The sequence below is a fragment of the Callorhinus ursinus genome, unplaced genomic scaffold, assembly GCF_003265705.2.
Source record: "Callorhinus ursinus isolate GAN/ISIS: 27379988/994484 unplaced genomic scaffold, GSC_fseal_2.0 scaffold35, whole genome shotgun sequence".
Lineage (NCBI taxonomy): Eukaryota > Metazoa > Chordata > Mammalia > Carnivora > Otariidae > Callorhinus > Callorhinus ursinus.
Genome location: NW_027397097.1, coordinates 889285 through 907034, shown reverse-complemented (window position 1 = coordinate 907034; position 17750 = coordinate 889285). Strand labels below are relative to the sequence as shown.

At 39.6% G+C, this 17750-nt stretch overlaps 1 protein-coding gene and 1 pseudogene across 1 annotated transcript; both read left to right on the top strand.

Moving 5' to 3' along the window:
- The first annotated feature begins 8151 nt into the window (after window positions 1-8151).
- LOC112806317 (olfactory receptor 51H1-like) lies at window positions 8152-9101 on the top strand (annotated as a pseudogene).
- Window positions 9102-10975: 1874 nt separating this feature from the next.
- On the top strand, window positions 10976-17418 carry OR51T1 (olfactory receptor family 51 subfamily T member 1). The gene is made up of 2 exons (XM_025848610.2): window positions 10976-11154; window positions 16416-17418. Exons 1-2 carry the CDS (start codon window positions 10976-10978, stop codon window positions 17416-17418), a joined length of 1182 nt encoding a protein of 393 aa, XP_025704395.2.
- The last annotated feature ends 332 nt before the right edge of the window (window positions 17419-17750 follow it).

Below are 17750 nucleotides of genomic sequence, written 5' to 3'. Positions count from 1 at the left end.
CAGTTTCCCATGGTTCATCTCCCTCTCTGATCTCTCCCCCTTTGGATTTCCCTCCATTCCCCTATGGTCCTCTGTGCGATTGCTTATGTTCCACATATGAGTGAAACCATATGATAATTGTCTTTCTCTGCTTGATTTTTTTTCACTTAGCATAATCCCCTCCAGTTCCATCCATGTTGATGCAAATGGTGGGTATTCATCCTTTCTGATGGCTGAATAATATTCCATTGTGTATATGTATTACATCTTCTTTATCCATTCATCTGTTGAAGAACATCTCGGCTCCTTCCACAATTTGGCTATTGTGGACATTGCTGCTATGAACATTGGGGTGCACATGCCCTTTCTTTTCACTACATCTATATCTTTGGGGTAAATACCTGGTAGTGCAATTGCTGGGTCATAGGGTAGCTCTATTCTTAACATCTTGAGGAACCTCCATACTGTTTTCCAGAGTGGCTGTACCAGCTTGCATTCCCACCAACAGTGTAAGAGGGATCTCCTTTCTCCACATCCTTGCCAACATTTGTTGTTTCCTTTCTTGTTAATTTTTACCATTCTAACTGGTGTAAGGTGGTATGTCATTGTGGTTTTGATTTGTATTTCCCTGATGCTGAGTGATGTTGAGCATTTTTTTCAAGAGCCCTTTAAATGTGGAAGAGGGAGGCAGAGCATCAGTGCAAGAGTGATGTGATGAGAGGTGTCTTGACTTGCTGTTGTTAGCTTTGAGGTGGCCATAAGTCAAAGAATGAGAAGAAATGAACTTTCCCTTGAACCTCCAGAAAAACTGCCCTTTTGACACCTTGATTTTAGCCTGGTGAAACTCATTTTAGACTTCTGGCTTCCAGGATGGTAAGATAATGAATTTTTATTGTTTTAAGCCATTAAATTTGTGGTAATTTGCTGCAGCAGCGATAGGAAACTAGTATAGGGGCCAACGTTGAAGATGGAGAAATAAAGGTGGGATTTTGTGTACTGATAGGCACACTTCCAAGTTCATCTCCTGATTCTGTTTGAACTCATGCTTAGACACTGTGCAGTCACCCCTGGTAGCAGTCACGCTATACTTTTCAAAAAGCAGTATCTACTGTCTTATTGAAAAAATACATTACCTTAGAAAATAGCTCTTAAGTAATCATTATTTAGAGGTAGAAAGAATACAGGCAATCCATAGTAGTAGATGATTCCAAATTGTATTGCAACAGGTTTTGGGACATGGTGTCACTGCACTTCTGTATCCATATTTTCATAGATGAATGCCATACATTGGTGGGCATTTGAAAAGTGCACACATAGAGATATGAATAAGGATGTGTATCCACTTTAATTCATGCAGGTACTTCCACATAAACTTATACAAAGAGATGTGTACCCACACAGAAATGCACGCATTTACACTTCCATACAGCAAAGGAAATAGATTCACACATCTCTGAACACATATGCACACATACTGTATCACTCAAATATTGACTCATTTATACAACTGGTATAAAACCAACATAATTTTAAACACTTGAAACCTCATGAAGGTAGGTATTCTTAGACCTACATAACTTTATCCAACTCTATATTCACATAATTACACACAGTATCATAAGTACAACTGTTCTTGGCTCATCCCACACCAGGGGTGACTGTTGGGCTAAGGAAAGGGGGCATACATTTTCTTCTAAAACCTAGGTGAAGTTACACATACCTGTACCTACCCTCATCAGTATCAGAGTTATTTTTTGCCCAGGATGAGAGTAACCCTGAGAAAGTGTAAACTTCATCACTAAGCTTGGGGATATATGCAGCAGTTTAATTTTGAGAATTAGTAGCTTAGAATAAAACCTAGTTGTTTAAATTTTGAAACTAGATATAACCCTTATTATCTTTTCTTAACAATTGCAATTTTAGAAACTGAGGGAAGACCTATATATGAAAATGACAATAAATTTGCATCTTTTCTTCTTGCACAGTAACAACAAAGATAACATTATTGATTGACATAATACAAAATACCCATGTGATTCTCAATCTAATGAGTTTTGCTACCATGAGATGCATGGTGGCTCAATTCTAAGAGCGGGCATTGCTAGAGACAGAACTTAGAAGCTGCCAGTTTCATAAGGTCAGGGTCTAGAAACTGGCATGAAATCACTTCTGCACTTCTGCCATCTTCTATGAGTCAAGGAGGTACAGAACTCAGATTTAAGGGAAGCATACATGGACTCCACCTTTCAATGGGTGGCATGTCTGAAAATTGAGGAGCTATGTTTTACATTGGTACAATCTGCCCTCTGGCCAAAAATGGTATACATTTTTCCACATGTGAAATACATTCACCCCTTCTGAAGACTACAAAATGGTTTCATACAATTTCAGCATCAGACTCAGGCTCCAGGCCAAGGAGCTCATCTAAATTAGCTGTAGGGGTGGTGAGTTTCCTCAGGTGTGCTTCCTTAGATATAATTTGTCAAGTGTGATTCTTAATGTGAACACCTGTGTATTTGATAGGCACATTACCTGCCTCACACATGATCGATGCAATGCTGGGATCATAGAACATTTGCTGTACACCCTTTCATTTAAGTAGGGCAAAGCAGGAGGAACACAGCAGTCATTAGTCCACAACAATTCTGAAATACAGCGGGACACATGATGCTACTTCCTTGAGACTAATTCTTCAGGGATTTGGGCTCTGCCCAAACCTCCAAGTTCTGGTTTCCATCCCCTAAGTCAACTAACTCCCTTTTGACAAAAAGTTGCCTGTGCCTACTTCTTACCCAGAGACATTTGATGTTTCAAAGGCCTCTTTTAGAAATTTTATAATGTCTTTCGTGAAAAAGTGCTCAACATTGCTCGGCATCAGGGAAATCCAAATCAAAACCTCAATGAGATACCACCTCACACCCGTCAGAATGGCTAAAATTAACAAGTCAGGAAACGACAGATATTGGCGGGGATGTGGAGAAAGGGGAACCCTCCTACACTCTTGGTGGGAATGCAAGCTGGTGCAACCACTCTGGAAAACAGTATGGAGGTTCCTCAAACAGTTGAAAATAGAGCTCCCATACGATCCAGCAATTGCACTACTGGGTATTTACCACAAAGATACAAATGTAGGGATCCGAAGGGGTACGTGCACCCCAATGTTTATAGCAGCAATGTCCACAAGAGCCAAACTGTGGAAAGAGCCAAGATGTCCATCAACAGATGAATGGATGAAGAAGAGATGGTATATAGTCACAATGCAATATTATGCAGCCATCAAAAGGAATGAGATCTTGCCATTTGCAACGAAGTGAATGGAACTGGAGGGTGTTATGCTGAGTGAAATAAGTCAATCAGAGAAAGACATGTATCATATGACCTCACTGATATGAGGAATTCTTAATCTCAGGAAACAAACTGAGGGTTGCTGGAGTGGTGGGGGGTGGGAGGGATGGGGTGGCTGGGTGATAGACATTGGGGAGAGTATGTGCTATGGTGAGCACTGTGAATTGTACAAGACTGATGAATCACGGATCTGTACCTCTGAAACAAATAATGCAATATATGTTAAGAAAAAAAAAGAAGAAGATAGCAGGAGGGGAAGAATGAAGGGGAGTAAGTCGGAGGGGGAGACGAACCATGAGAGACGATGGACTCTGAAAAACAAACTGAGGGTTCTAGAGGGGAGGGGGTGGGGGGATGGGTTAGCCTGGTGATGGGTATTAAAGAGGGCACATTCTGCATGGAGCACTGGGTGTTATGCACAAACAATGAATCATGGAACACTACATCAAAAACTAATGATGTAATGTATGGTGATTAACATAACAATAAAAATTATTAAAAAAATAGAAATAACAATTTGACCTATACATATGAAGAATTCAGTGGTGAGTATATTTTACTACCAAAGCCTAATGAGAGAATCAAGAATCTGCAAATTTTTGCCCTTCCTTCAGTCCTGGCTCAAGGTAAATAGCAAATATATTCCTTCCCCAAGTCAAAGACTAGTCCATGGCTCCTACAGAGGACAAATCCAAAGGGCCAGAACTGTGCTTCAGCTTGTAGCTCAGACACTTAGAGTATATTATGCTCAGTCCTGTCCTTTAGAGAATAGCTCTTCCACTTGGCTTCCTGGGTGGAAAAGAGCATTGAACTGTAGTTCCATAGCAATAGAAAAGAAAGACTCTTGTTGCCTATCTTCTCTTCCACCTCCATCCCCACATATGCTTCATAAGCCACAGAAGCTCCTGCCCTTTTGCTGTGAGGAACGTTTAGGTTTGATTCTGTCCATGGTCTGTCACTGGTATTGACAGAAACAGAGTTAGGCTGAGTCCAGCTGGGGATACAAGCTGGACATATTGACCCTTCTGTAAAGCATGTCATCATTCAACCCCAGGCACATATTCCACTCCTGTTTTTGCTCTTGTTTTTCATGTTTTCTTTGATGAGGAAAGAAGTTGCTCCTTTGGTCCTCTGATTACTATGGCATGCCTACTACTTAGTAGGCATTTGACAAATATGAAACCATTAATCAATAAATTAATTAAACATGAAAACTCTTCCTGAGTTCTTAAGATCTTAAGGAATCAAGAGCTTAGTTTGGGGGTGCCTGGGTAGTTCATTTGGCTAAGGGTCTGATTCTTGATTTCGGCTCAGGTCATGATCTCAGGTTTGTGAGTTCAAGCCTCACGTGGGGCTCCGCTCTGGGCATGGAGCCTACTTAAGATTGTCTCTCTCCCTCTGACTGTCCCTGCGCTCTCTCTAAAAAAATAAATAAATAAAAGAGCCTAGTTTGTAATCCCTCTCTTGGATTCTGGAAGGACTGTGCTGCTCTTTGGGCTCGAGCTCCCTGGATGGTCAGTGTGGTGTTGCTAGTCCCTCAGAATCAATTATCCTTATTCTTTTCTTCTTACTGATATTCACTACTCATGACTCCTACTAGCATATCATTCTTTCATCTCTGGCTTACCTAGGACCTGCTTCCAGTAAATCCTTTACAGTAAGCCTTCATAATTAAGTGCAGAATCACTGAGCACAGACCCATAGATTTCCCATCTTGAGCACTGCAACAGCCACTACCTACAAGCCACAGATTTTCAGTGTTGGGCTAAACTGGTTGAGACATGGAGAGATTTGGGTAATATAGAATTTGATCAAAATATATAACTAATATATGGAGAGGTAGATAAACTTAGCAGTATATTAATGCATTTCATGGCTTATAAATACCTCAAGGGACAGTTTTCACAGTTAACCAAACATTACAAAATTTATAGATAACAGATGAACATTGATTATAGCTACCCTTTATTGAGTGTTGCTTCTTTGCCTGGTGCTCACCTAAATAACCTATTGATATTTCCAGTGAATACTTTTAACTATCCCATGGTAAATACTATTGTTTTCATTTTAATTTTAAAGAGGTAAGGAAAAAAGCATAGAGATTATTAAGTAACTTGTTCAAGATCACAGAGCCAGGATTTAAACCCAGGTGATCTACTTCCAGAGTCTTTAGTTTTAAAGCTATTTTCTTATTCACTTTTCCAGAAAAGAGACAAGACAGAGAAAAGTATATAAAGAGACACAGGTTATACAGTATATAGGTAAAAGATGCACAAATCCAATTGGATCTAAGATTTGTCAAGAGGTCAGCTAGAATATTGGTATCCTTTAAATCTATAGTCTGCAGGATCAATTTTTCAAATTTCAATAGAACTTTCTGGATTATGGAAATTTTCTATGTTTGTACCACACAGTTCAATAGTCACTAGCCATATGAAGTTATTGAACACCTGAAACGTGGCTAGTGAAACTAAGATATTGATGTTTTAATTTAATTTAAATGTAAATAGGCAAAGATATCTAGTGGCTATGATATTGGACAGTGTAGAACTAAACTACTGACTTACAAGAAACTTGGAGTAACTCTGTCTGGTGTCTGTTCATGCCCAAGCACCCAGAGCTTTCTGCCCCTTGCAATTTGTCTAATGACTTCTCCTTGTTGTGACCTAGGCTCCTGTTCCATTTTCTCTAACATGGGTCCTGAGATGCTCTTAAATAATACATGAATTCACTTAATTTTTATACAGAACTTTGCTTGTATTTGTGTGTGTGTGTGTGTAACATTCTTATTTGGGAGACTCTCCATCAGATTCTCATAAGCATCATAACTCAAACAATAAGAGCCATGATAGTCCTATTCTTTCATTTAATCCTTAACCCTTATCAATTGTGGCTAGACTGGCCCAAAAAGTGATTAGCTCAGGTGCACATTTGGATATATCTTCCTGAAGATAATAGCAAATAATTGAAATAGAAGAGGGCTGTGTGGCACCAAGATTTTAATATTGATCTTTGTCACTGCGAGTATTAGGCATTAATGTCTAGAATGGCCCACAGGTCTATGTAGGTTTTACTCAGAGTAGGAAATACAGATACTGGTGACTCAAGGTGGAGTTTACTAGAACAGCCTCACAGAAGTATGGAATGCGGAGAAGGAGAAGTCTCTATGGACGGACAGGGAAACTTAAGTCCAGTTGAATTTTTAACACCAGGGATATTGACTTCACCAATCTGAAAAATATTTGGACCTTGTCTTTTGGAATCCTCTATGTGTGGAATTCATTTCATTTCATTCATTTCATTTCTTACCAAAGAAAAAGACAGGGCCTGAGTAAAAGACTGAAGGAGAAGAGTTGGAATATTTCTGAAAAGGAGCTAAAGCAACTCTTCTCTGGCTCCTCTGGGTAAGGTTTTCTACTTTTTCCATTAACAAATTACCACAAACATAGTGGTTTATAATACACATATAATTATTATCTTACAGTTCTTAAAGTTGAAGTCCAACAAAACCCTTACTGGGCTGAAATCAAGGCGTCAGCAAGTCTGCATCCCTTTCTGAAGACTCTAGAGAAAATTCTGTTCCACTGCCTTTTCCAGCTTCTAGAGGCTGCCCATATTTCTTGACTCTCTGTCCCCTTCCTTCACCTTCACCAGTTGTGTGCTCACTTCAGCAGCACATATACACCTTCACCAGTTGTGCTGTCTTTCTCATGCTGCTATCTCTCTGGTTCTCTGCAGCTGGGAAAATTTCTTCAATTTTAAGGACTCATATGATTAGATTTGGCCTACCTTGGTAATCCAGGATAATCTCCTCATCTTGAGATCCTTAGCTTTTAATCACATCTGCAAAATCTCTTTTGCCACGTAAGCTAACATATTCATAGGGTTCAAGAGTTAAAATTTGAACATCCTTGGAGACCTTTATTCTGCCTACCATAATGGGTCCTTCTAAAGTTTTTTGGTGGGGCGCCTGGGTGGCTCAGTCGCTAAGCGTCTGCCTTCGGCTCAGGTCATGGTCCCAGGGTCCTGGGATCAAGCCCCACATTGGGCTCCCTGCTCGGTGGGAAGCCTGCTTCTCCCTCTCCCACTCCCCCTGCTTGTGTTCCCTCTTTCGCTGTGTCTCTCTCTGTCATATAAATAAATAAAATCTTTAAAATAAAATAAAGTTTTTTGGCAGCCAGAGTAACTTCTCCCTCCATCACCTGCTGCAAGCTCAGGTCCTTTTAGTACCCACACACTCCCAGGAATGCAGAAGGTTAGAACTTTACAGTCCTTAAAGAGCAGATTTCTTCCTCTGTCCCACATCATGCAGGTGGAAAAACTGAGTTGCAATGAGCATAATGTCTAAATCATCATAATTTAATATCATAGTCAAGATAAAGACACACACATCTGCATATCTGTGTTTATGAACAACCCTTATGTCACATTTGTGCTTGCTAACATTTCCTTTCTGGTTATTGGCATCAGTGTCATTACGCACATAAATGTATAGTATAAAATTCTTTCTTAGCAAGGAAGCAAGTCAGCTAACTCCTTGATGTTTCTGGATGAATTATACCCCTATTGGGTGCAGATGTTGATTGAAGTTTTTTCTTTTTTCTTTCTCCTAAGTATATTTTAACATATAATGGTCACTGATTTTTTGCCTCATGGGGTAGGACAATCAGTTTCTCTATCAGATTGTGAGCATAAGTGTATTAGAATAATATTGAAGTTACTCCTTCTTATGGCTACTATCTCAATACTTATAGTCATTGATTCCAACTGAAGCTGTTTGACTTAATGAATTCTTCTCTTTTTGCCCAGTCAGACCTTCATTCCACTATGTAACCATTCAACCAAACTACTGATAACCACCAGAACTTCACCTTGACTGGGATTCCGGGAATGCCAGAGAAAGACTTCTGGATGACCTTGCCCCTCTGCCTTCTTTACAGTACCACGTTCTTAGGCAACGTCATTATCCTTGTTGTCATCAAGGTTGAGCAAAGTCTCCATGAGTCTATGTATTATTTTTGGCTCTGCTAGCTGCCACTGACCTCAGCCTTTCACTATCTCCCATGCCCACCATGATTAGTGTTCACTGGTTCAACTGGCGCTCAAGAACCTTTGATGCCTGCATCACTCAGATGTTCTTTATCCATACCTTTGGGGCAGTAGAATCAGGTGTTCTGGTTGCCATGGCCTTTGATCCCTTTGTGGTTATTCACTTCCCTTTGCACTATGCTACCATTCTCAGTCATGGAGTCATTGGGAAGATTGGAGCAATAGGTTCTGCTACGAAGTGTGGGTGCAGTGTTCCCTGTGCCTTTCCTCATCAAAAGGCTACCTTTCTGCCACTCCAATGTCCTTTCCCATGCATACTGCCTCCATCAGGATGTCATAAGGCTTGCCTGCACTGACACCCGTGTAATAGCATCTATGGCCTGCTGGCTGTGATCTTCATCATTGTACTGGATGTCGTGATCCTTTCAATTTCTTACTTTCTAATCCTCCAGGCAGTACTGGCTATTGCTTCCCGAGAACAGAGACTCAGGGCTCTCAACACCTGCTTCTCTCATATCTGTGTAGTATTGTTCTTCTATGTGCCTCTCATTGGCATGACTCTGATTCACCATTTTGGGAAGCATTTGTCACCAATAGTACACACTTTTATGGCCAATGTCTACCTGCTGCTTCCTCCTGTGCTCAATCCTATTGTGTACGGCGTTAGGACCAAGCAGATCTGGCAGCAGACTGTCTGAGTGTTCTGTGGGGACAGGATTGGCCCTTAATGGCATCTATGAGTTCTGTGTAGAAGCAATCAAGTCAGGGAAGAGGATCAAATGTACCACTGTCCAATAGAATTTCCTGCAGTGATGGAAATGTTCTAAATCTCTGTTGTTTAATGCAGTAACCACTAGCCACACATAACTATTGAACACTTTAAACTTTGGTAGTACAACCAAGGAACTGAATACTTAAATTTTATTTTATTTTAATTAATTGAAATATAAATTTAAGTAGTCACATGTAGCTAGAAGCTACTGTATTGAATAGTACAAATCTAATGGGTTATAATATGCCTTTGTATAATGGTTTTGATGAAAGCAATAATTTATCTTCGGTAGCTTGAGAGATATGAATTCTCCGTAAAATGGTATATAACAGCTTATCAACGTTTTTTTTTTTTAATTTTATTTCTTTAAGTTATCTCTACACCCTTGTGGGGCTTAAACTCACAACCCCAAGAGTCACATAGTCTTGCAACTGAGCCAGCTAGGCACCCCACAGCTTATCAACATTTATGTACAATAAAATTCACTCTTTTTAGTATATGGTTCTAATCAACTTTTGACAAATACATAGACTCTTGTAACCACCAGTGACACCAAGATATAGAATAAATACATCACTATTGAGAATTCCCTCATGTTACCCCTTTGCATCCATACCCAATCCCTGGCAAGCACTCATTTGTTTTCCATACCTATAATTTCTGTTTTTCGAGTATCATGGACCCTGCAGTATGTAGTCTCCCAGGTCTGGCTTCTTAGCATAATACATGTGAGATTCATTCATGCTGTGGTGTGTAGTGGTAGTTTATTCCTTTTTATTTCTGAACACTATTCCATTGTATGTCATTAACCATTTTTTCAAGAAAAATCCCCAGATTGTTTTTGCTCCATTATAGTCACTCTGGGATTCAGACATTTCTGTTCTTTTGCCTTTTGTGTTTATATGTTCTTTGAGTATTTTTTTAAGATTTTTATTTATTTATTTGACAGCGAGAGAGACAGCGAGAGAGGGAACACAAGCAGGGGAAGTAGGGGAGGGAGAAGCAGGCTCCCAGCTGAGCAGGGAGCCCAATGTGGGGCTCGATCCCAGAACCCTGGGATCATGACCTGAGCCAAAGACAGACGCTTAACGACTGAGTCACCCAGGCGCCCGGTTCTTTGAGTATTTTTTATAAAAATAAAGTGTGTATGTACAATAGGCTGGAAGCAAGAGAGAAAAATATTAAAAAGAAAATGGCAGGTAAAGTATGAGAGCATGGTGCAGTCAATGAGCTGGAAGAATAGGAACTCCTACATATACATTAGATTTTAATTTTGACTTCATTTTTGTCCAGAAAGCTTCTCTGACATGGCTTTCTTTACTTATGTTACAGTTTCTCATACCATACCATAACTTACTAATAGTATATCTTCCCTGCTAGTCTATATACTTTATAAGAACAGGTACCCTTTTAACTTTATTTCGGTCTCTCCCAAGTACTTAATGTAGTTCAGAACATATGATGGACACTCAATATATAATTTTTTTGAATTAACAAATGAATGAAAACTGTACTTTATCAAGATTGATTTCATGCTTCCAAACTTCTTTGTTTCATTTGATATTAGTAAGTCTCATTTGAAATTTCCAGAGTCATTCATTTTTGCTGATGGGAACCAGTGGAAAGGGGTGGTATTTACATATAGATATGAACATTACTTACTGTGTAATTTTATGGAGTTAATTAATCTGTCCAGATACTTGTTGGGATAGATATCTTTGCTCAGTGTGCCCAATAAACATATAAGAGTATGGACCGGAAAATGTTCAAGGAGGATTAGAAAGTCAGAGATTATTATACATGGTCAGAATTATTAATTCACAGCCCACTATGGAGAAGCGGATTCTGGTCAGAATGAGGCTTAAACCAGATGTGGGCATACAGTTGGGAAGCAAGCAATCTGTAGAATGGATAGGTAGAGGAACATGTACCTCAACCGTATTTTCTGAAGATAGAGTAGAAGCAGTTGACTATAGGAGGCAGTATGGCATAGACTTAAGAGCTTTAGAGTAAGTTAGACATGGACATGAATGCCAACTCTGTAACTTGCTAACTTTTAGATGGGTAAAGTTATTCTAAACCTCTCTGAGTTTAAGTTTCCTCATCTGTGAAACAATGGAGAATAATACTTAACCTGTAAACTTGATAATGAATAAATACAACAATGTATTTAATGGGTGTAGTGCAATTTTTAGCGTGTATCATGACTTCATCAAGTGCTAGTTTAATTATGCTTAGAAGGGTAGGTGGGCTGCAAATGTGACTCAATGAATAGGTTGACTTCTTAGGAGGGGCTCCTGGGTAAGAGGAGAGACATGGGAATGGCCAGGGCACAATGAGACCTGTTAAGAATAGTACATACTGGAGCAGAGAACAGAGGGAGGACTTGCCTGCACCCTCCTGATCCTGCTCTGACATTCAGGGAGCATCCCTGGCTGAGACTCTGTAGCCTAAGGCAGGGTGAAGAGGAATGGTTGTAGTTATCGGACCCAAGCAGACAGTTTTAGAAGATACCCATTACTGTCAGCCACCAGGGCCAGGACTATGCTTACAGCTCCTGATGTATGGAGTTTGCTTGTGCCTGGGAGCAGGGTTTGAAGCTGTCAGGGAGATGTGTCTGAGCTGTTATAGAGGAACATATTCTTATGGGTCCCATAATTCTTGCTCCACCCAGTACACTCACTAATAAAGATAGCTCTTTGTTGCCTGGTGACTCTACTCATTTTCCTATAAAGCCCCCATTCTTGGGAGCTGGTTTAGTCCTTGCTTGGTGATGAGTCTGAAGAGAAGTTGGTGGTGTTTCCTGCTGATGTGAACAGGTAAGAAGAGTGTGTAAATGGAAAGGGATAGGAGGCAAAGGGATTAAGGAGTGAGAAATGCTAGGAGAAAGAGGGAAGGGAGAAGAACAATGAATGAGGGGGGCTACATGTCAGCTGGGGTGAAGAAATGGAGGGATGTGATGGAGCCTGGATAAAACTGAGATAGGGAAATAGAGGACAGGAGGAAACAGAAGGATAAAGAGAAAAGATGAGACTCAGAACTCTCTTTTTTTTGGTCAGTGTGTATATATATATATATATATAATTATGTTATGTTAGTCACCATACATTACCTCATTAGTTTTTGATGTAGTGTTCCATGATTCATTGTTTGCGTATAACACCCAGTGCTCCATTCAGTGGGTGCCCTCTTTAATACCCATCACCAGAACTCTCTTCTTATGGACAAGATCATTCAGCCATCAGTAAACCTTACTAATTGAAGCTTTCTATTATTCCAGATCCTACTTTAGTGGCTAGCATTAGAAACACAAGAATGCCCAAACTTTTGAGGAACTCACCTTCCAAGCAGATAAAGAAGATTACATCTGCTTATATAAATTACTAATATCAGCCATGCCTCAATATTAAGAGTCAAATGAAAGGTCCAAGCATGAAGTGGTGCAGAGAAGTGGAGGCTTTTGGTTAACATATCCTGGAGCTGTCAGGGCAGGTTCTGGATTGTGAAGAGAATAGATTTCAGTGTTGAGAAAGGACCAGAAGGTTTGGGATTGGTAGATAACATGGATTGCTTTTTACCTTTATTGATGCTGGAAAGCAGGGATGTTGACCTGTGGATCACTAAATTATTGAGTTGGGTGGATCTTATCCAAGTCATTTAATCTAGGCTTTTGTATATGAATTGGTAGACATTACTTTCTGGCCATTCAGATGGAGAACTGAAAATAGAAAGCACTAGCCTGTTTTTCTGGTTAGTGGGCAGTGCAGAGAAAACCTTGATGAACTGAGGCACTGAACTTTATCCTACAACTGGTTCCGGAGTATATGAGTTCACTGGACCAGAGAGGAAGCCCTCTGCTCCTTCTCCTGTCCACATATCTACATTCCATAGGGAACATGTTCTCCAGCAGCAAAATGAGCCATTGTCTCCTCTCCTTCTACCCCCTCACATCATCCAGTGTCATCTTTTGGTCCTTTATGTGATACAATTCAAAGAACAGAAGATAACTGGAATCTGCTCTATGATCACCTTATCTCTCGATTACTCTTCCATTCCAAAACTCCTTTTACATATACCAGAACATAGAGATACACACAATATAAACATAAACATTCACACATATTTCTAAACACACATGGATGTCCCAAATATTCTTCTTTAAATAAGCCATGAGGATATTGTTTTGTCTTTTACTGATTTCTCATCTCTATTGCTCCTCTAAATCACATATATATATGATTATATACATATATATACAACAGAGTATAAACAATTCTTATATTTTAAAAGAAAGAAATCACACTGTCCAACTACTCAACTTCTCTCATAAGCTTAGCTTTTCTAAATGGTTTATGGTTTAATGAAAAATAATGGACCTTAGAGTTAGTAAATCTGGTTTTGAATTTTGAATCTCTATCTATTTTACCTTTGCCATACTGTTTTATCTTGCTAGGCCACTTTCCTTTCTTTAAAACAGGATAAAAACGTTTATATCCATTTTTCCTGGGATTATATAAAATTATATGTAAGATGGCTAGTAAATGTTGACATATACAGAGGTTCTTAATTCATCTCCTTTTCTCTTAACCTACCCTCCTTCTTCCAGTCAGTGAAGAGGATATTACTCTCCTTAGTTTCCCTGGTGGCTAGCTAATCCTTCCCTCAAAATTTCCAGGCTCAATATATATTTCTCTCATCTAGTCTTTATCCATATCTCTATCATCTGTCATTTATTTATCTACCCATCAATACATCTAATGTAAGTTAGATTATTTGAGTTTTTATCATGTACCAATCACTAAGCTTGTCTCTAGAAAAAATACAAAGATGAACACATATGTTTTATATTCCCAGAGAGCCAGCATTCTAGAGGGAGAAAGAAATGTGATCAAGCAATAGAATTTTAGTGCCTTAAAAAAATATATGTAAAGTATTATTGAAGGAAAGTCAATAGATTGAGTGATTTGGTGTTGCAGAGAGATTCTTGGAAGGTTTTCACAGAGGAGATTCACTCCTTTTTTTTTTTAATGTTTAACAGTGGCTTTATTAGGTGAATGATTGAAAACATTCAACATTAAATTCAATTTACTTCACATTAATGTTTGCAAATATATTATTAGCAATTCTTAAATATTTCAAATCAACCAACTTAAGGACAGAAGGCGTGCTTATAAGTCTTCTGAGGTGATGTGAAGACTGAAAGGAGCCTAGGACTTGAGTCCAGGTTTCTAACCACCCCTGCCATGGGTCACACTTATACTTCTGGCAGGATCAGGAAGGGATCTGCACCTCTCATCCTTGAAGTTCCCTCATATGAGTTCACCAGTGATGACACAGTAATTGTTGGTTAGAGATTCACTCTTAATATCTATGTTCATCAGGTTGAGAAGAAGAAGAATGAAATCAGAAATCTCAACAGCCTTCTGTTTTCCTTTCTGGCTAGTCTTCCCGTGTGTCCCCATGTGGTAATAGCCCTTCATTAATATTTTGCCTTGGCTTCTCACACTATCATTCCACCGAGTTGAGGGAGTTTTGCATGCAGAAACTGTTCTTTATTCATTTCTGTTTCCCTGGCCATCAGCAGTAACTGACATTAAAATAATAATTTAGAGTCTAAATGGCTGACATAACTCAGCATGTTTGTAATCCATATCTCATTTGGCATTAGTTTTCCTGATTCTTAGTGTTTTTTTTTAACCATGTATAATATAATAATATTAAATATTATAGCAGAAAAAGCAATTAGTCTTTTCTTTTCCCCTTTGGAGTAACAAGTGGTCCTTTCTATCACCATCTTCAGTAGACTGGAGGAGGTGGAGAAAATAACCAACAATCCCTTATATTTATGTTTATATAACAATTGACAGGGCCTGGTACTAGCAAATTACTTGCATCCACTCAGACACAAGACAGCAAACCTACATACTGAAAAATAAGAATACTTTTATGGCTGGCCATATCTACACAACACATGGGCTGAGTACATCATTCCTTGCTAGCTCTCCATTGATGATTCAATGCCCTACATACAAATTTTAAAATCAGCGATGATGGCATCAGCATTCAGTGAACAAGTCCTAAATAGAATTGCAACGGTCATCTTAAATATGGATTCCAGATTCTGCCTCCTTTATAACACCATCTCTTTTCTGTGCAGCTGCCCTTCTATGTACTTTCTCACTCCGTGAGCTACTTGATATTCCAACATTCCAGATTTCTGATGTCACCTCAGCCTTCCATGTCCTGCAGTGATTCCCTTTTAGTTATTAGTCCCTACTTCCATCCCACCCATGCTTTTTACAGTCACTCATCACATGTTGCTGAGTGCTTCCCATGAATTTCATACTGGTGTTTTGTCTAGGCTTACCTACTTTGCCTAGCTTAGGATGCCTGAAATCATGTATTCCAGAATACTTTTTGGGATTTTTCACAGAATTCATTGGAGCAGTCTACTCATAGTGAGTTGGTCCAAAGTCACATGCTAATTTTAAATATCCATGGAAAGGAGTAGAAACTAGTATCCCAAGATGTAAGATGAAGAAAAGATCTAGACCTAGTTATTTTCAGTAGACCTGGAAAAGTACATGGAGAAACAGAATTAGAACACAAGATAAATTCAAGTCCCATACACATGTGGAGTGGGGAAGGGAGAAATTATAGGGACTATTCCACTATAGGAAAAGGAACAAAGAAACCCTGATACCAAAAGGAGACTTCTAATAGAGTCTACTAGGAGGGTGTGGCTGATGATAGAAGTACAAGGATACCTCTGGATACAATATCCCAGACCAGCTTCCAGCAAAGACATTATGGAGTATGCTATCACACGTGCCCAGTGGCTCTCGTGTGCTTGTCCATTGTTTCCTAAGCAATTTATACAGCTTGGAGACTTAATGCAAAGACCCATTAGTTGTAATTTTGGTTGTTGTTTTGTTGGTGTATGTGTATGCAAGTGTATGTGCATGTGTATGACATAAGCCTATATGCATTTCCTACTTCAAGCCTCAGGACTAGTCTGGGCCGTAGGGTGGGGACGAGCCTAAAGAGATTGATGGTTGTAGTTGGGAGAGGGTAGAGGAAGAAAAACGGGGCCAAGTTTTGACAAGAAAAATTGAAGATATTGTGGAATTATGTGATAGGTACCATAACTGGACTGGGGGCTTTGAATATAGAGAAACAACTGTGTAATTTGGGAAGAGTTTATAAATGAGTTAGAACTTGAAAAAAGGATCACTATGACAAACATTATCCTTGTTGTCTCCCTTTTCAGGGTGTGTTCTCAATCCACCAAGGTAATTTTCAATAACACCACATCATCTTCCCCATACTTCTTACTCACTGCATTTCCTGGGCTGGAACTTGCTCACCTTTGGATCTCCATCCCTGTCTGCTGTCTCTACATCATTGCACTCTTGGGAAACAGCATGATTCTGTTTATCATCATGGTTGAGAGGAGTCTCCACAAGCCCATGTACTATTTCCTCTCCATGCTGTCAACTGTTGGTCTGTGTCTGACCATCTCAACCCTTCCCACTGTGCTTGGGGTTCTCTGGTTTCATGCCCGGGAAATTAGCTTGAAAGCTTGCCTCATTCAAATGTTCTTTGTGCATGGCTTTTCCTTCCTGGAGTCCTCAGTGCTGGTAGCCATGGCCTTTGACCACTTCATGGCTATCTGTAACCCACTGAAGTATGCCACTGTCTTCACAGACATGATAATCTTGGTGATGGGACTGGTCATCTGCCTGCGGCAAGTTATTTTCACCTTTCCCATGGTTCTAGCCTTGAAGAGTGTATCTTTCCATTCAGGCAAAGAACTTTCCCACCCATTTTGCTACCACCCAGATATCATCGAATACACATATTCCAGCCCCTGGATCAACAATTTTTTGGGCATGTTTCTTCAGCTCTACCTGACTGGCACTGACTTGCTGTTCATTCTTTCCTCCTACGTTCTGATTCTCCGAACCGTCTTGAGCATCGTGGCCCCTAAGAAGCAACAAAGAGCTCTGAGCACTTGTGTCTGTCACATCTGTGCTGTCACTGTTTTCTATGTGCCAATGATCAGCCTATCCTTTACACACCGCCTTCTCAGCTCCACCCCAAGAGTGGTCTGTAGCATTCTGGCCAATGTTTATTTGCTTTTACCGCCTGTACTGAACCCTATCATTTATAGCTTGAAGACCAAGGTGATCTGCCAGGCTATGCTCCAGCTGCTCCGGTTTAAGGGCTCACGGACCCCCAGTGTGAGGCGTCTTAGAGGACAGTGGGATTGAAGGGGGAGATAAGTTACATTTAAGTAGGAAAGGGATTTGGGTCTGTGTCATCCTCAGGCATTTTGGTTACTAAGGCAGTTTCAATTAAATCACTGGAGCAGAAAGAGGAGAATACATTTCCCCTAAACTTACTGAAAAGTTAAACAAAACAAAACAAAACAAAACACCACAGTTCAAAAACAAATTAATTGTGTTTGCCCCTCAAACATTTAAAACAATTACATGGAACTCCTCTGCACATTAAAAGCATGATAAGATCATTTTATTCTAGTTGAATAATTTAATTATCTGCTCAAAAATGGCAACTCTTAGACCAAAAATAAATGCACTTT